This window comes from Crinia signifera, chromosome 1 (assembly GCF_055691185.1).
Source record: "Crinia signifera chromosome 1, ASM5569118v1, whole genome shotgun sequence".
Lineage (NCBI taxonomy): Eukaryota > Metazoa > Chordata > Amphibia > Anura > Myobatrachidae > Crinia > Crinia signifera.
The window spans coordinates 297,809,951-297,826,629 of record NC_139217.1 but is presented as its reverse complement, the minus strand read 5'-3'; the positions used below and the strand labels follow the sequence as shown (position 1 = coordinate 297,826,629).

General features: G+C 47.1%; 1 protein-coding gene across 1 annotated transcript in view; it reads left to right on the top strand.

Moving 5' to 3' along the window:
- RCL1 (RNA terminal phosphate cyclase like 1) overlaps positions 1 to 16,679 on the top strand; it is a 45,672-nt gene that overhangs the window by 14,697 nt on the left and 14,296 nt on the right. Inside the window, exons 3-7 of the mRNA XM_083186003.1 lie at positions 3,687 to 3,862; positions 4,449 to 4,523; positions 4,952 to 5,076; positions 5,422 to 5,547; positions 7,820 to 7,976. Of these exons, the coding sequence (XP_083042129.1) occupies positions 3,687 to 3,862; positions 4,449 to 4,523; positions 4,952 to 5,076; positions 5,422 to 5,547; positions 7,820 to 7,976 (659 nt within the window). The remainder of the gene's footprint in view (positions 1 to 3,686; positions 3,863 to 4,448; positions 4,524 to 4,951; positions 5,077 to 5,421; positions 5,548 to 7,819; positions 7,977 to 16,679) is intronic.

Genomic DNA, 16,679 nt, shown 5'->3' with positions numbered 1-16,679 from the left:
TCTGTGGGGGCTCCCTCAGATCGACCTGATGGCTTCACGATTGAACCACAAGGTAGCAATGTACTGTGCACGGACCAGAGACCCAGGGGCGATAGCGGTGGACGCTCTCACCTGGACCTGGGATTTCCAATTGGTGTACCTCTTCCCACCTCTCCCATTGTTGGCTCGGGTGCTAAAGCGGCTCCGGCATCAGGGGACGGAGGCCATACTGGTAGCACCAGACTGGCCAAGAAGGGCCTGGTACGGGGACATTCAGGCCATGCTAGTGGAAGACCCGTGGCGTCTGCCCCTAAGAGAAGACCTGCTCCTCCAGGGCCCGTTCGTCTTCCAGGACTTACAGCGGCTACGTTTAACGGCCTGGAGGTTGAGCGGCAGATCTTAGTCCAAAAGGGTCTCCATCCCTCTGTCGTCACTACAATGATAAAAGCCAGGAAGCCGGTGACGGCGTCTCATTATCATGTAATATGGCGCAGATATATTGCCTGGTGTGAGAAGAATGACTTGCCTCCGGCCAGTTTTCGATTAAACAGTCTGCTACGTTTCCTTCAGGCTGGCTTGGATAAGGGACTCAGATTGGGTTCCTTAAAGGTCCAAATCTCCGCACTATCTGTGTTTTTCCAGAAAAAGATTGCGGCCTTGCCGGAAGTGCAAACCTTCTTTCAGGGGGTGCTGAGGATTCAGCCCCCCTTTGTGCCTCCCACTGCACCATGGGATTTGGAAGTAGTTCTTACTTTCTTAAAATCAGCCCGGTTTGTTCCACTGGAGGAGTCTGAGCTGCGACACCTCACTTGGAAGACTGTTTTTCTGCTGGCTCTAGCTTCGGCCAGGAGGGTGTCCGAGCTCGGGGCCTTATCTTGTCGGAGCCCTTACCTTGTGTTCCACAACGATAGGGCGGAACTCAGGACTAGACCACAATTCCTTCCAAAGGTGGTGTCAGGGTTCCACCTAAACCAACCTATTGTGGTTCCTTCTAGCGCGACACACCCAGATATACCAGATACCTTGGATGTGGTCCTCACCCTTAAGGGGTATGTCAAGCGCACAGCTAGGATCCGTAAGACGGACAGCCTGTTTGTGCTTTATGATGCGCAGAAGAAGGGTTTACCTGCTTCAACGCGTACCATTGCCAGGTGGATAAGATGTACTATCCAGCAGGCTTATGCATCAGCTGGTTTGTCGCTTCCTTTTTCAGTAAAGGCTCATTCAACCAGGTCTGTAGGTACCTCTTGGGCGGCTGCTCGAGGGGTGTCGGCAATGCAGCTCTGCAGGGCCGCAACTTGGTCAGGGCAACACACATTTGTGAAGTTCTACAAGTTTGACACCCTGGCCAGGGAGGATTCCCAGTTCGGGAATGCGGTTCTACAGCAGAATCCGCACGTTCCCACCCGTTCTGGTAGCTTTGGGACCTCCCCATAGTAGTGAAGCCCAGTATCCCATTGGACGGTAGAGAAAATAGGATTTTGGGTACCTACCGGTAAATCCTTTTCTCGTAGTCCATATGGGATACTGGGAGCCCGCCTCAGTGCGGCTTTTTCTGCTGTCTGATCCTACTTCATTGTTAGGCTTATTGCCTTGTTTTCTATAGGATAAGTATGACTATAGATTTTTTCTAGTTACAGGTGTCCTCTTAAGTTGTTAGGATTCACCTCTTTTATATGTTTTTTGTTCGTTTGGGTGTGCTGGATGAATCTCACCACAATACATTATCACATACTCCTCACATGCTCTCCTTCGGCACAGTTTTTGCATTAACTGACTAGTGGAGGGAGATTGAGGGGAGGAGCCAGTGCACCCACACTGAAAGTTCTTTTATGTGCCTGTCTCTCCTGCGGAGGTCTCAATCCCCCATAGTAGTGAAGCCCAGTATCCCATATGGACTACGAGAAAAGGATTTACCGGTAGGTACCCAAAATCCTATTTTATTGATGTTAATAGCATAAAAGCAAACAACCACAAATTGTGATTTTTAGTGTTTATTTATATATTTTTTAATCCAGATCCAAACATGAAAATGGTGGTGTTTTGGAACAGCTCCAGACCTGAAACACAAAAAGTGCCCGGTGCACACTCCTAGCTGCCTCCACCATGATTCACTGTTGGGATGGTATTGGACTGGTGATGAGCGATGCCTGGTTTTCTCCAAACATGAAGCCTGGCATTCACGCCAAAGAGTTCAATCTTTGTCTCATCAGACCAGGACAGATTGGTGGATTGCTAAAGAGATGGTGGTCCTTCTGGAAGGCTCTCCTCTCTCCACAGAGGAATGCTGTTGCTCTGATTGAGTGACCATTGGGTTATTGGCCACCTCCCTCTCCCCTAATTGCTTAGTTTAGATGGCTGGCCAGCTCAATGAAGAGTCCTAGTGGCTCCAAACGTCTTCCATTTATGGATAATGGAGGCCACCCTGCTCATTGGGACCTTCAAATCAGCAGATATTTTTCTGTACCCTTCCCCAGATTTGTACCTCCTGTCTAGGAGGTCTATAGACAGTTCTTTTGACTTTGTGCTTTGTCATGCACTGTCAAGTTTGGAATCTTTTTTAGTTGTGTGCCTTTCAAAATGTCCAATCAACTGAATTTACCAAAGGTGCACTCCATCCTTGAGATGTTCCTACAGCTTAAAATGATCCGTGGAAAAAAGATGCACCTGAGCTTAATTTTGAGCTTCATGGCAACGGCTGTGAATACTTATGTACATTTCTTTTTTTATGTTTTATAAATTTAGCAAAAAATCTCCCCAAAATTTCTTTCTCGTCATTATGGGGTAGGCTTTTGAGGGAAAAAAATTATTTAATCTATTTTGGAATAAGGCTTTAACATAAAAAAATGTAGGGAAAAATAATTGCTCTGAATACTTTCTGGTTGCACTGTACATAGTTATTAGCAATATTTTATTTCCAAGGGCATGCAGCCTTTGGCATATCTCAATGTGATTTTATTCTGATCAGAGCTGTAGGACAGTCAGATGCTATTTTAGAAATGATATCTGCGGGTAGCGTCTGGCATGCACAAGCAAATGACAAAAGCAGACTACCTAGAATGGAGTGGGATGGTACATGATATGTGCTAAAAAAACACACTGGTGGGTAAGTATATTATTGGTAATCTGCCTCTTCACAAAAAAAAAAAAAGGGACGAGTTTTAAATACAAACAAGGGTTAGTACTGCACCTACCTCTACAGCTGGATGCACAGTAGAAGAATCGTGTACCCAGCCGACTGCAGATGTGACAGAACAATATATATTGTGTCAACCGTATACACTGAACGACCTTACAATATGTTGCCAACCCTCCCAGGTTGGCCACATTTTCATATATGCGAAGTTCCAGAATACTTTTGGAGGAGTTTTTTCTTTGTGACCTTATTTGCAAGTCTTGGTACATATAAATGCTGGTATGTACCTGTTAATTTACATACATAGTAGTTGGGGTTGAGGAAAAAAAAATTAATTCCATTTAAGTTAAACCTACATAATCTCCTGCAGTGTAATGAACCGGTATTGCATCCACGATGTGATGTGTAGTATATTCTACCCTAATAATTCTTCTTTAAATCCTGTATACATGTAGTGAGTTATTTATTCTGAAATGTTTGACAACCAAAAATCACCTTTTGAATTGGTTTTCTCTTGGTGCGTTACATACAACAAAAAATGTGTCTGATGACCCAACACTTTTTCCTCTAGGCACATCATTGTATTATCAGCCTGGCCTCCTGTCTGGTGGATCTTTGGAACATGATTGCAGTTTACAACGTTCTATTGGCTATTATTTGGAGAGTCTCCTCTCTCTGGCCCCTTTTATGAAGAACCCATTAAGAATCACTCTTCGTGGCATCACCAATGATCAGGTGGATAGCTCGGTAAGTTCATATACCTTTTTCTATCCTGTTATAGGGTTTTGGGTACTTCCTCATCTTTGCGGCCATAGTTTATGCTATGGAACTTACATAGAGTAACCCGCACCACCCTGGGTTCACGCCACCCTCCTGTGTCCACTCCATCATCTATTACCTTTAGTAAAGTTGTGGCGAGCAGAGCGAGACACTGAGCCTGCGAGGGGACAATGGTGCTATTCTGAAAGTGGCTAATGTAACTGCCATAAGTTGTGGCCGCAAAGATGAGGAAGTACCGGCTTTATCTCTAATCTTACTTTGGGCCAGATGTATCAAGCTTCAAAAAGTGATAAAATGGAGAGTGATAAACCACCAGCCAATCTGCTCCTTCCTGTCATTTTTCAAACCCAGCCTGTGACATGGCAGGTAGGAGCTGATTGGCAGGCTGTTTTTCACTCTCCATTTTATCACTTTTTGAAGCTTGATACATCTGGCCCATTGTCTGTAAATCAAAATATGTATAATTAAGTAGCTGGGTATCCATGTAATGCTAATATGGTGTAATTAGCAGCATAAATTGTGCTTTTTAATCAATCAATTTGTTGTTGCTAAGGTGGATACACTTAAGGCCACAGCCATTCCATTACTGAAAAAGTTTGGCATTGATGGGGAGCATTTTGAGCTGAAGGTAAGATTTTATAATTCCAGCTTACTTAACATATTTTTAAAGCAAAACATTTTGCATTGTGACAGTAGATCATCTTCTTTGTCATTTAAGAGCATGTGGAAATGGGAAAAATGGGAATTAAGGGGTACCTGTGAACTGTATTTTCAGGATATTTTGGATGGATTCAAGTCACAGTATGCCCTTTTTGTGCAGGAAATGGAAAAACTGAATACTCCAGTAAGGAGTGGGTTATCTTTCAGGGTATGTACCAAACCAACCTTACTGGAGTAGTCATTTTTCCTGTTTCCTGCACAGTTTTTGAAATAAAAGGGTATACTGCGACTTTTTGAATCACTGTGTGTATATGTGTGTGTGAATCTATCTATCGCACACAACCCATTTTTTATTTATCCGTTTTCTAGACTTTGATTATATATATTGTTTTTTAGATTCTAAGGAGAGGCATTGCACCCGGTGGTGGTGGGGAAGTAATCTTCTCCTGTCCAATAAGAAAGGTTCTGAGACCTGTCCACCTGACTGATCCTGGCAAAATAAAGCGCATCCGAGGAGTGGCGTATCCTTTTATTACTAAAACTCCCTTGTACAAACTCCCTGAATGTTTCCCGTGTTATCCCATGTAGTAATTGTGGGTGTGTAGGCTTGGTGCGAATTCTGCAGAGCTCTCATATTTGTGCACTCTGCAATTTGCAATCTCTAATTCAGAGAATGGGGATTAAAGTGTTTTGTAACACAAAATGGTAGCTGTAATATAGAGATCCCTGCAAAGTGGAGATATCTGGCTTCTTTTTATCCTTGACAGACTAATGTCCCATAAATGTATTGTTTTTATTACCAGCTATTTGTTGTGCTGGCTCTCCATTTCTGTAGTTTTGCTTCTTCTTTGACTATGGGCTGACAGATATTCAGTCCGAGTTTCTCCGCAAATTGGCAACCGAATTGTTGATTCAGCTAGAAGCATTTTGAATAAGTTTCTACCAGATATTTATATCCACACAGATCATCTGAAGGGGGCAAATTCTGGCAAGTAAGTCATACTGGAGACAAATGTTTGTTTTTATTTCCATGAGGTTTTGAGTTACTTTATACAAAGCACTAAAATCCAATTTTGAAGAATTTAGTTAGTTCTGTTAAGGTGTCTCAAAGACGAAGGGCAGTATTCAATGAGAATACTGACGACGTGCAGCGAATCCTGTTTAGGATCCGCTGCACATTCGCCACTGCTCGCCACGTTCCGGAGCCTCGCCGGCTCCAGTATTCAACGAGTTAGGGGCTCACTGCCCCTGACCGGCGAATTTTAACTCCTGCGGCGATGCCGCAGGGAGCCTGAGGACGGCGGCAGGCAGGGAGATGGAAGTCTCCCTGCCTGCCCCAGAACGTTTGTGGGGGGGGGAGTTGGGCTCCCCGGGTGCCAGGCAGCACAGGCTGCCCCCCGGGGGTGCCAGCAGGGGACCGGGTATATTCACTACACCCGATCATGCATATGTAATGATTGGGTGCAGTGAATATATGAATATCTAATGAGCGGCTCGGCTCCCGGCCCCCTGCTGGCTGCATATTTTTTTTAAATTAAATATATATTCATGTGCTTACAGCACATGAATAAAAATAGCATGCCCCTGCTCAGAATAAAATTTCAGATTTTTTTACACCAAATGTAAAAAACAAAACACTTTATTTTAAAAGTTCACATTCCACTTCACCATAAAAAGATAGCGATTGCTACTCGGTGAATCATGGCGACAAAAACCTTGAAATGTATTCGTCATCTGGTCATTGAATAGGGTGATTCACCGTTTTAGTCAAAAATTCGCCTTCCAGCACAAAATCGCCATAAAAACATGGCGAATCAGCCTCATTGAATACTGCCCTAAATATGCAATTGTATTTCCTCATTCATTTTTGTGACCTTGCTACTACATCTGTTTGTTTGGGCTCAAGGAGTAAGTGGCTGATGTAAAGGGAAGCTCCCAGTTTTAAAAGAAAGACTAGAATACCATATATCTTGCATACAATATCTTTGTCATTCGATCCCCATAATTAGAGTGACATGTTGCAAACATGGTCTGATGTGTGCCATTGATTGTGACTTCCGCCTGGGGTGCACATGCAACGTGGTGTTCCCACAAGTTCAGTGCGCTTGTGGGACAGAAGCATCTGTAAGGACTCTGTTCTCAGTTGCGCGCTACAACCCAACCTCTTCCTCCCTACAGAGCTGGCATCCTCATGTGGACAGGTGCCATTACCCTCGCTACACTCCGGAAACTGTGCTCATGGGATGATCTTCACTTGGGCAGGAGGACCATCAGAGAGGACGTGCCATCAGAATTCAGTCACACAATGCCATGACCATGTCATATATCAACTGTCAAGGAGGGACTCGCAGTCGCGGAGTGATGCGAGAGGGTCATTCCATCTTAGTCTGGGTGGAAAATTGAGAGGCAAAAGCATTTAGGATCTCCACCCTTACATTTTTTAACAACAATGGTGTGTTCCCCAGATCGATTTGATGGCAATCAGATTGAATCTCAAGCTTTTGAGATACTGTTCTCATACGAAGCCCCCAGCTATGAAGGCAGTGGATGCCTTGTTCATTCCTTGGAATTAGTCTAATCTACCGTTTCCACCCTTTCCACGGCTACTCAAACTGACCAAAAAAGTCAGCTTCAATCATCCTAGTGACTCCAGACTGGCCATGCATAGCGTGGTACTTGGACCTGTTTCCTTCTGGTGGATGACCACTGGTGTCTTCCTCCTAAGGGATTACCTATTACCACAGGGTCCATGCCTTTACTCCGACTTAAAACTACCATGCTTTAATAATTAACTATAGGATCTGGAAACTTATGTCTCCAGGAGTGAAATGCGAAGATAACCAATGCCCTAAAAAGGGCTTCCGAGCCCGATGCGCGCTCCCGTGTGAGCGCATATCGGCAGCCAGATAGAGGGCAGGCAACACTATATAGTGCAGATCTGCACTATATAGTGTAAATCGTGCCCCTCTGGCATGCTGTGAGATGCGAGTCCCGATACGATCTGATCGCGTCGGGACTCGCATCTCACGGCAGCATCTGCCGTGTGTACACACCTTAAGACTGGGAGGCTGACAGGGGGAGGAGCCTGCCACACTTACAGTTTTTAAGTGCCAATTTTAATGTTTTATGTGACATTTAGTGAATGTTGCATTAACATGGATGTCTTTGCTTCTTGAGGGGTAGATGTCACCAGTGGTGCATGTATTAGTGTATGTTTTCTATAGTGATGTAAAGTATGTCAATGGATATTTGTTTTATTTGCAGGTCTCCTGGCTTTGGTTTATCTTTAGTGGCTGAAACAACTGAAGGCTACTTTCTTAGTGCTGAGCTTGCATCAAACCCTCAGGGACAGGGTGCCGCTGTACTTCCGGAAGATCTTGGGAAGAACTGTGCCAAGTTACTTTTGGAAGAAATATACAGAGTAAGTAGATATGACACTGCTTTGCATGGAATGGGTGCAGAGCAGCATTAAGTCACTTCAGTTAATGGAGGCAGTTAGTCATTTTTGCTGTATGTGGGGGCCTATTTAATTGTCTAGTAAACTACAGACCTTATGGATCTGCACACATTTCAGTATATTTTGCGAGCACCTGCACAGCCACTTGGTTAATTTATTCTGTCTAAACCCTCCCCCTTAATCCACTACTGCGACTTCTCTGATGAGAGATGCGGTATGGGCCATTTTCATACGATTCCTCAGCCCAGTGCTTCTGAATCGGATGAAAAGGATCTTTTTTTGCGCAACATTTTTTATTTCAATTACAGGTTGAATATCCCTTATTTAAATTATCCCAAAAACCATACATTCCAGAAAGTGAAAAAATAAAGTTTTTGTTAAAACCACTACTGGGGACATCTGTAACTGGCACTAAATATCTGCAAGACAATGACTGTTTGGCAGTCAAAGTCCGTGCCTGAGATGGTACACAAATTTTGTTTCATGTTTTGAACCTTGTTTTATGCACAAATAAAATATATTTGTGTGTATTTCATGTGTTTGATGTTATACAACATAAATGCAAGATGCCTCATTGAAATATAAAAACATGGTGTTGGCACTCATATTTTGTGCATCACCACACAGATGTTGGTATTTTTAGCAGATATTTTTGTCGCATCTCACAGATGTTGGCATTCAAAGGGTTAAACAGAGCCTGTAACATGCCCTTGAGCTCTCCGGAAGGCTCCCTTACGATTTGACACTTGATGTGCCATTTTTCCATGCAATAAATCGCGTGACAATCCGATGGGAGGACGCTGATTGGCGAAGATAATTCTCTCAGCAAATAACTGACCGGCCAGTCTCCAAATATTTTTTCAAATTCACCAGCCACTTCCTGCCCGACACATGCTGCTACTAGCTCCCAGCCATCCCTCCGACCCCACTGCCTTCCCCCCTGATGGGCGGACCCCGCTGCTGCACATAAGTCTGTGTTTGCGATAATTCACCGCTGGCACACCTAGGTTACGCCCCAGCACACTGGGTGTGCTAAAAAGCAACCGCGATGTGCCACTACTGGGTCCAATCCAATAAATTTAATGTGCAGCCTGTCTGACCTCCCCACTCTGATTAAATGCACATGGAACAGCATTGTGTCGAATGGGATGGCAAATGTATCTGATTTGGGAAGATTTCTCGGCCCGATCCACCGGAATCGGGTGAAATCTGCCCAAATCAGATAAATGTATGGGCTCCTTCAGATCCTTTTGTTACTTTAATACCTTTTGTGGTCTGTTTCGAATTGTCATTTTCCAATACATTTAATTATGAGACAAAAGCTCAGACTAAACTACAATTCATATTTTGTGGTTCAGAACTTTGCAGACTTATATACACTGTAACAGTACTTTGTACGTGGGTTCTTGCTGAATTGAGTAACTTAATTAAGCATCTACGGGAAAGGATTGTTGTGTGCTTTAATGTGAAGTGCGAGTCCAAAAAGCTGACTTTATATAAACACAGCACCTAGTCGTGCAAACAATTGCTGCCATATGTAATAAATGTTGGTGTTTAGTGACCAAAGCAGTGATGATTATATTTGAAACCTAGTGGAGAGTTTATTTTTTCTGTTCATGTTTTGCCTGAGGGTAACCTGTATGTTTTCCATAGCATTTTCATTACAATACAGGGATATATGTTAGGGGGGAGATATATCAAGCAGTTTGAAGAGGGGAGGCGTTTCCTATAGCAGCCAATCAGATTCTACTTATTTATACAGTAGAATGTACTTGACAAATGCTACCTCCAAAGTTGATTAGTTGCTATTGGCAACTTGCCCACTCATTATACTGCTTGATACATCTCCCAGGAATTGCCTTCTGCACTGTGAATTTTTTAGTTGAGGGAGTACGCCCTTCACCTAAGAGAATGCTTTCAATACCCTCCTAATGGCCTATGCTTTTCTTTGTGGGAAGCCAACCTGGGAGGGAGTACTGTGCAATGTTAGCTGGAATGTGAAACAAACTTAAGTTACAAAAATAGCACCATAGTGCTTGCTATGAACATGCTCTAGTCATGCCTTTTTTTTTTTTTTTTTACGTTTATTTGCTTAGGGAATTATATGAGAAAGTAATTGAAAGATAATATTTTTCTGAAGGTCTTTAAAACAGACTTGTACATTCTGTAGTGGCTTATTTAGATGTTTGTTTTTTGTGTGTGTATATCTATAGCTCGCTTGCTCGCTCTCTAAGGGTGGGATTTCCTATTCCGCCGCGTTTTCATGTTTTCTGTGGCGGCAGTGTTCTCTATGGGCAGTATTTAATGAGAATATTGTCCGTGCATGGCAAGAGGTTTTTTTTCTCTCGCCATGCACTCGCCGTGTTTTTCCGGAGATTTTCCATGTTTGGAGATTCTCCGCCACGGGACTTTAGAGAGTATTCAATGTGACAGACTCGCCGCCCCTCGCGGTGAGTCTCAGCCAATCCGGCGTCATGAGGTCACTGCCGCAGGGAGCCTGAGGACGGTGGCAGGCAGGGAGATGGAAGTCTCCCTGCCTGCCCCAGAATGTATGTGGGGGGGAGGTGGGCTCCCCGGGAGCCAGGCAGCACAGGCTGCCCCCCCCCCCCCCCCCCCCCCCTGGGAGAGCCAACAGGGGACCGGGTATTCACTGCACCCGATCGTGCATATGTAATGATTGGGTGCAGTGAATATATGAATATATAATGAGCGGCTCCCGGCCCCCTGCTGGCTGCTATGTAAAAAAAAAAAAATTATATATATATATCACCTTCAACTGCAAAGTCGCAGCAGCACCCGGCTCCAAATCAAGGAATCACGTCAGCAGGTATAGCAACGTTTCGATTTTTATTCAGTCAAAATCGTCATCAGGCATAAAATAAAACAAACACTCACCTTATATCCCAGCACCAGCGTGTACGTCAGGATCACGTTTCCCGCGCTCCTGCTACCGCGTCATCCAACAGCGTCGCACCAGGTGCCATGGTAACCGGTGTACACACGCACACACGGTCGCCATGGACACCCGCAGCCGGACAACAACGTCACGTCGGGACGGGAACAAGAGCGCTAGTCTACAGCAAATCCCGAAACGTTGGAAGCTTTTTTTGCTGAAAATATATTTTTTTCAAAAAATCCCCAGAGTGCCGCTGTTGTCTCTTCACTATCCTGTACTTCTGTTCCTGAAGGCACCTGGGTTACCTGTACTGCTGGAGGAGTGCCAGGCCTACACCTCTATCTATCTATCATATATATATATATATATATATATATATATATATATATATATATATATATATATATATATATATATATATATATATATATATATATATATATATATATATATATATATATATATATATATATATATACTAGGTGATTCATCGCGCCCTACGGGCGCTCTTCACACCGGCGTAAGGGGCTACGCCCCTTAATTTGTGAACATTTGTATTGTGAGAAATATGGTTAGAATTGTATGAAAGATGCCCTGTATTGCAGCTTCTGGCAGTGGGTGAGGGTCCAGCGTGGCAGCACAGGAGTACAGGACGGTGGCCCTGAGTCAGTGTCTCCTCCTACTGGGTGGGAGTTAGGGTGCATGAGAGCAGGAGGCTGGGATATGAGGCATGATAGGGGTATGTGGGCAACACAGCGTCAGCGATTACCCAGTGGTGGAAGTTACGGTTCAGGAGAGCAGGAAGCTGGGTAGTGATAGGGGTGTGTGGGCATACGGGGGACTAAAGAGGGTGGTGGACACTGTGCAGCTTCTGCCAGTGGGTGAGGGTCCAGCGTGGCAGCACAGAAATACAGGAGTCAGTGTCTCCTCCGACTGGGTGGGAGTTAGGGTGCATGAGAGCAGGAGGCTGGGCGGTAAAGCATGATAGGGGAATGTGGGCAACACAGGGTGAGCGGGTCTCCACTGGCGGAAGTTACGGGGCAGGAGAACAGGAGGCAGGGCAGTGTCCTCCCACATTGATGGCAAAAGTATTCAACATCGGCCATAAACCATCGATTATTTGAAAATCATTGATGGTCGATGGGCATCCCTAGAACTGGAGGAGGGTGGGGGACAGTATGCAGCTCCCGGCAGTGGGTGAGCGTCTCCTCCCACTGGGAGGGAGTGAGCGTGCATGAGAGCAGGAGGCTGTATAATAGTGGTATGTGGGCAAGACATTGATAAAAGTTGTGGCGCTGGTGCAGAGGGCAGTGGGGAAACCTGCAGTGCGGCAGCCAGGGCCGGATTTCCCACCTAGGGGCGGTACCTGCTTGTGGTGGTACAGGATCCCCCATTGTCACGGGGGTACGTGAAACGCGGGAGCGGGGGCCGCGGTGATCCGCTGGGGGGTGGAATTGCCGGAAGGGGGTCTGGGGGGTCTGCAAATTGCGGGAGGGGGGGTGGTGTGTGGGGATCCGCGGTTAGCGGGAGGGGGCGGGGGTCCGCAAATCGTGGACAGGGGCGCGGGGGGGCTTGAATCGTGGGAAGGGGGGTCCGCAAATTGCGGGAGGGGGGTTGTCGGGGTTAGTGAATTGCGGGAGGGGGGTTGCGGAGGTCCGTGAATTGCGGGAGGGGCGCGTGGGGTGCCGTGAGTCAAGGGGTGGTGGTGCGGGGGTCCGTGAATCACGGGAGGGGTCATGAATCGGGGAAGGGGGGGTCGTGGGGGGTTGCGAATCGCAGGAAGGGGTGTGTGGGGGGGTGCCGTGAATTGCGTGAGGGGGGCATGAATCGCGGGAGGTGGGGTCCCCGAATGTGTGAATTAGGGGGCGGTCGCAAATCGCGAGAAGTGCCGAGGGGGCCCGCAAATCGCGGGAGGGGGGCGCTACGGGGGGTTCTGGAATCACGGGAGGGGGCGGCGCGAATTGCGGGAGGGGGGTCGCAAATCACAGTAGGGGGGGGGTGCCGTAAATCGCGGGAGGGGGGGTCGCGGGGGGCCCTTTTAATGCCGGGAGGGGGGGTCGCAGGGGTCCGGCGAATCGCGGGAGGGGAGGATGCAGGGGTCCTGCGAATCGCGGGAGGGGGCTCGCGGGAGGGAGGGGTCGCTGGGGTCCCGCGATTTGCGGGAGGCTCGCGGGGGTCCCGCGTTTCGCGGGAGGGGGTGGTTGCGGAGGTCCAGCGAATCGCGGGAGGGGGTGGTCGGGTCTGGGACGGATATTAGACAGCACTTACATCGACAGCCATTACATCGACACCATTAGTTCGACAGCTCAATAGGTCGACATGGTTTTAGGTCGACATACCATTAGGTCGACATGTCATTATGTCGACAGCTCATTAGGTCGACAGCTCATTAGGTCGACAGCTCATTAGGTCGACATGTTTTTAGGTCGACACTGCCATTAGGTCGACAGAGTCTATGTCGCCAGTCAAAAGGTCGACATGGGTTTTTTCACTGTTTTTTTTGGCCGAAATGTCGACACAGTCGACATGGACACAGTTTGAAGTGTACCGCAGCCGCTCGCTATGCTTCGGGCACGGTGCCTCGCTGCGCTCGGCACACTATTTTATTCTCCCACCACGCCCTAGTGGATAGTAGGGCATGAAATACCGCCTGTCGGCACATGTCGGCTCAATAAACAGTGAAAAAACCCATGTCGACCTTTTGACTGTCGACATAGACACTGTCGACCTAATGGCAGTGTCGACCTAAAAACTTGTCGACCTAATGAGCTGTTGACCTAATGAGCTGTCGACATAATGACATGTCGACCTAATGGTATGTCGACCTAAAACCATGTTGACCTATTGAGCTGTCGAACTAATGGTGTCGATGTAATGGCTGTCGATGTAAGTGCTGTCTAACAATAGTCCGGATACCGGGGTGGTCGCGGGGGTCCCGCGAATCGCGGGAGGGGGGGTTCGCGGGGGTCCCGCGAACCACGGGAGGGTGGAAAGCGGGGGTCCCGCGACTCGCGGGAGGGTGGAAAGCGGGGGTCCCGCGAATGGCGGGAGGGGGGGTGCGGGGGTCCATCAAATCGCGGGAGGGGGGGTCGCGGGGGTCCCGCGAATTGCGGGAGGGGGGGGGGTCGCGGGGGTCCCGCGAATCGTGGGAGGGGGGGTCGCGGGGGTCCCGCGAATCGCGGGAGGGGGGTCACGGGGGTCCCGCGATTCGCGGGAGGGGGGGGCGCGGGGGTCCCGCGATTCGCGGGAGGGGGGGTCGCGGGGGTCCCGCGATTCGCGGGAGGGGGGGTCGCGGGGGTCCCGCGATTCGCGGGAGGGGGGGTCGCGGGGGGTCCCGCGGATCGCGGGAGGGGGGGTCGCGGGGGGGGGGCACAAATCGCGGGGGGTCCCGCGAATCGCGGGAGGGGGGTCGCGGGGGTCCTGGCAGAGGGTAGGGATGTGCAGGAGTAATGGTGGATGGTGGCTGTGGAGTAATGGTGGATGGTGGGCGTGTACTGTAGCCCTGGCTGGGCGGGGGGAGGTGATGTCAAGGGGGTGGAACGTCATACACATGAAAGTGAAACTGTTTTACACAGGAACGTCATACACATGAAAGTGAAACTGTTTTACACAGGAACGTTCTCCACAGGGGTTGAGTGACAGATCTGGCTAAATATATAAGAGATATATAGTGAATCCAAAGACCCGGCACTCCGACCCCTCCGTGGGGTAACTTGCTTAGTTGCCAATCTGCATAGGTGATGAGCCTACTGTACAGTGTAGCGTGGGGAAGCAGCGGCACTCTCATGTTGACGAGTGTTCAATAAATTTTCACGTTATTTGCACCTTGTCCAAGCCTCAGAGTGCCGCTGCTTCCCCACGCTACAATATATATATATATATATATATATATATATATATATATATTTTCATGTTCTATAAGCACGTGGATAAAAATAGCATGCCCTTTCACAGAATAAAATTCCTGATTTTTTTACACCAAAATTAAAGCAAAAACCTTTTTATTTTAACCCCTTCCCGACATTTGACGTACATTTACGTCATGGTCGGGAAGCACTTCCCGACACATGGCGTAAATGTACGTCATGGATTTAAACTGTCACCGCGTCTATAGACGCGGTGACAGTTTCAACATGTCTGCTGTCCCTGACAGCAGACATGTCCGTGCATGCCCCGGGGGGGCTGCGATGCCGCCCCCCCGTCGGCGATCGCTGTGATTGGCTGTTCAGTGTGAACAGCCATTCACAGCGTTTTCCTGTGTCACCGGCGAATAACGTTCGCCGGTGACACGGGATCAGAGGTGATTGGTGCTGTAAAGTACAGCACCAATCACCGCGGGGTGTAAGGGTGACACTGGTGTCACCCCACCTCACCCCGCCCGCCCCCAAAGGCCGTGATTGGTCCGTCGGACCGACGGACCAATCACAGCCAAGGAGGGAGATTTAAACTAACGGTGACTGCACTGCAGACGCCATTCCGGTCTGGAAAGCGTGCAGTGCGGTCACCGTACCCCCCTGCCGCCATACTGACCAGAAATACTTGCTGCAATACTTACCTGATCGCTGCTGATTGCTTCCTGGATCCTGTGCAATAATTGTGCCATACTGTGATATTGTGCTGCTGCACTGTATTAGTATTAGCTAGATAGATAGAGAGATAGATAGAGAGAGATAGAGAGAGATAGAGAGAGATAGAGAGAGATAGAGAGAGATAGAGAGAGAGAGAGAGAGAGAGATAGAGAGAGATAGAGAGAGATAGAGAGAGATAGAGAGAGATAGAGAGAGAGATAGTGTCAGAGAGTGCTATATTTTGTGCTGCTGCAGTGTGATATAGTTATAGATAGAGAGAGAGAGATAGAGAGAGAGAGATAGAGAGAGAGGCCTACTGACAGAGTGCTATATTTTGTGCTGCTGCAGTGTGATAGTTATAGAGAGATAGAGAGAGATAGAGAGAGAGAGATAGAGAGAGATAGAGAGAGATAGTGACAGATTGTGCTATATATTTTTTATATAACTGACTGCTGCCCCCTCCTTTTGTGCTGATCAGTATAAATTAACTGATCAGTAACTTTTTGGGGGCGCAGGTTTTTTTTTATATATAGATATACCTGTGAGTGCTGCTGCTGCAGTGTCATAGAGTGTTAGATAGTGTTAGATAGTGAGAGATAGAGAGATAGAGAGAGATAGTGATAGAGAGTGCTAAATTTTGTGTCTGCTGTCCCCGCCTTTTGTGCTGATCACTATATCTGAGGTGATCAGCAACTTTTTTGGGGGTACAGAGGTTTTTTTTTTTTTATATATACCTGTCAGTTGCACCAAAGGTTGTGCACCTGCTGCACCTCACTGGTAATCAGTGTCGCATCACTGATCACCTTTTTTTTTTGTGTGTGTGCTGTGGGGTATTTTTTTAATTTTTTTTTTTACACACACTGTGATTTTGTGGGTGTCCTGTGGCCGCTGTGCGCTGATCAGTGACGTACATCACTGATCATCTCTTTCGGCACAGGGTTGATCTATTTTTTTTTTTTTTTTTGATCAAATTCCTGTTGCCTTTGAGCGCTGTTCAGTGACAGACGTTACTGACCAACATCTGTGCTCAATTTTTGGCGCAGGACCTTTTTTTTTTTAACCCCTTCCTTTTTTTTTTTTTTAACCCCTTCATTTTTTTTTTTTTTATTGGTATAAAGTATTTTTTTTTTTTTCTGCACCACATACACACTACACACTACATACCCCCCGGATTGAAATAAAGTTTGTGCCCCCCCCTACACT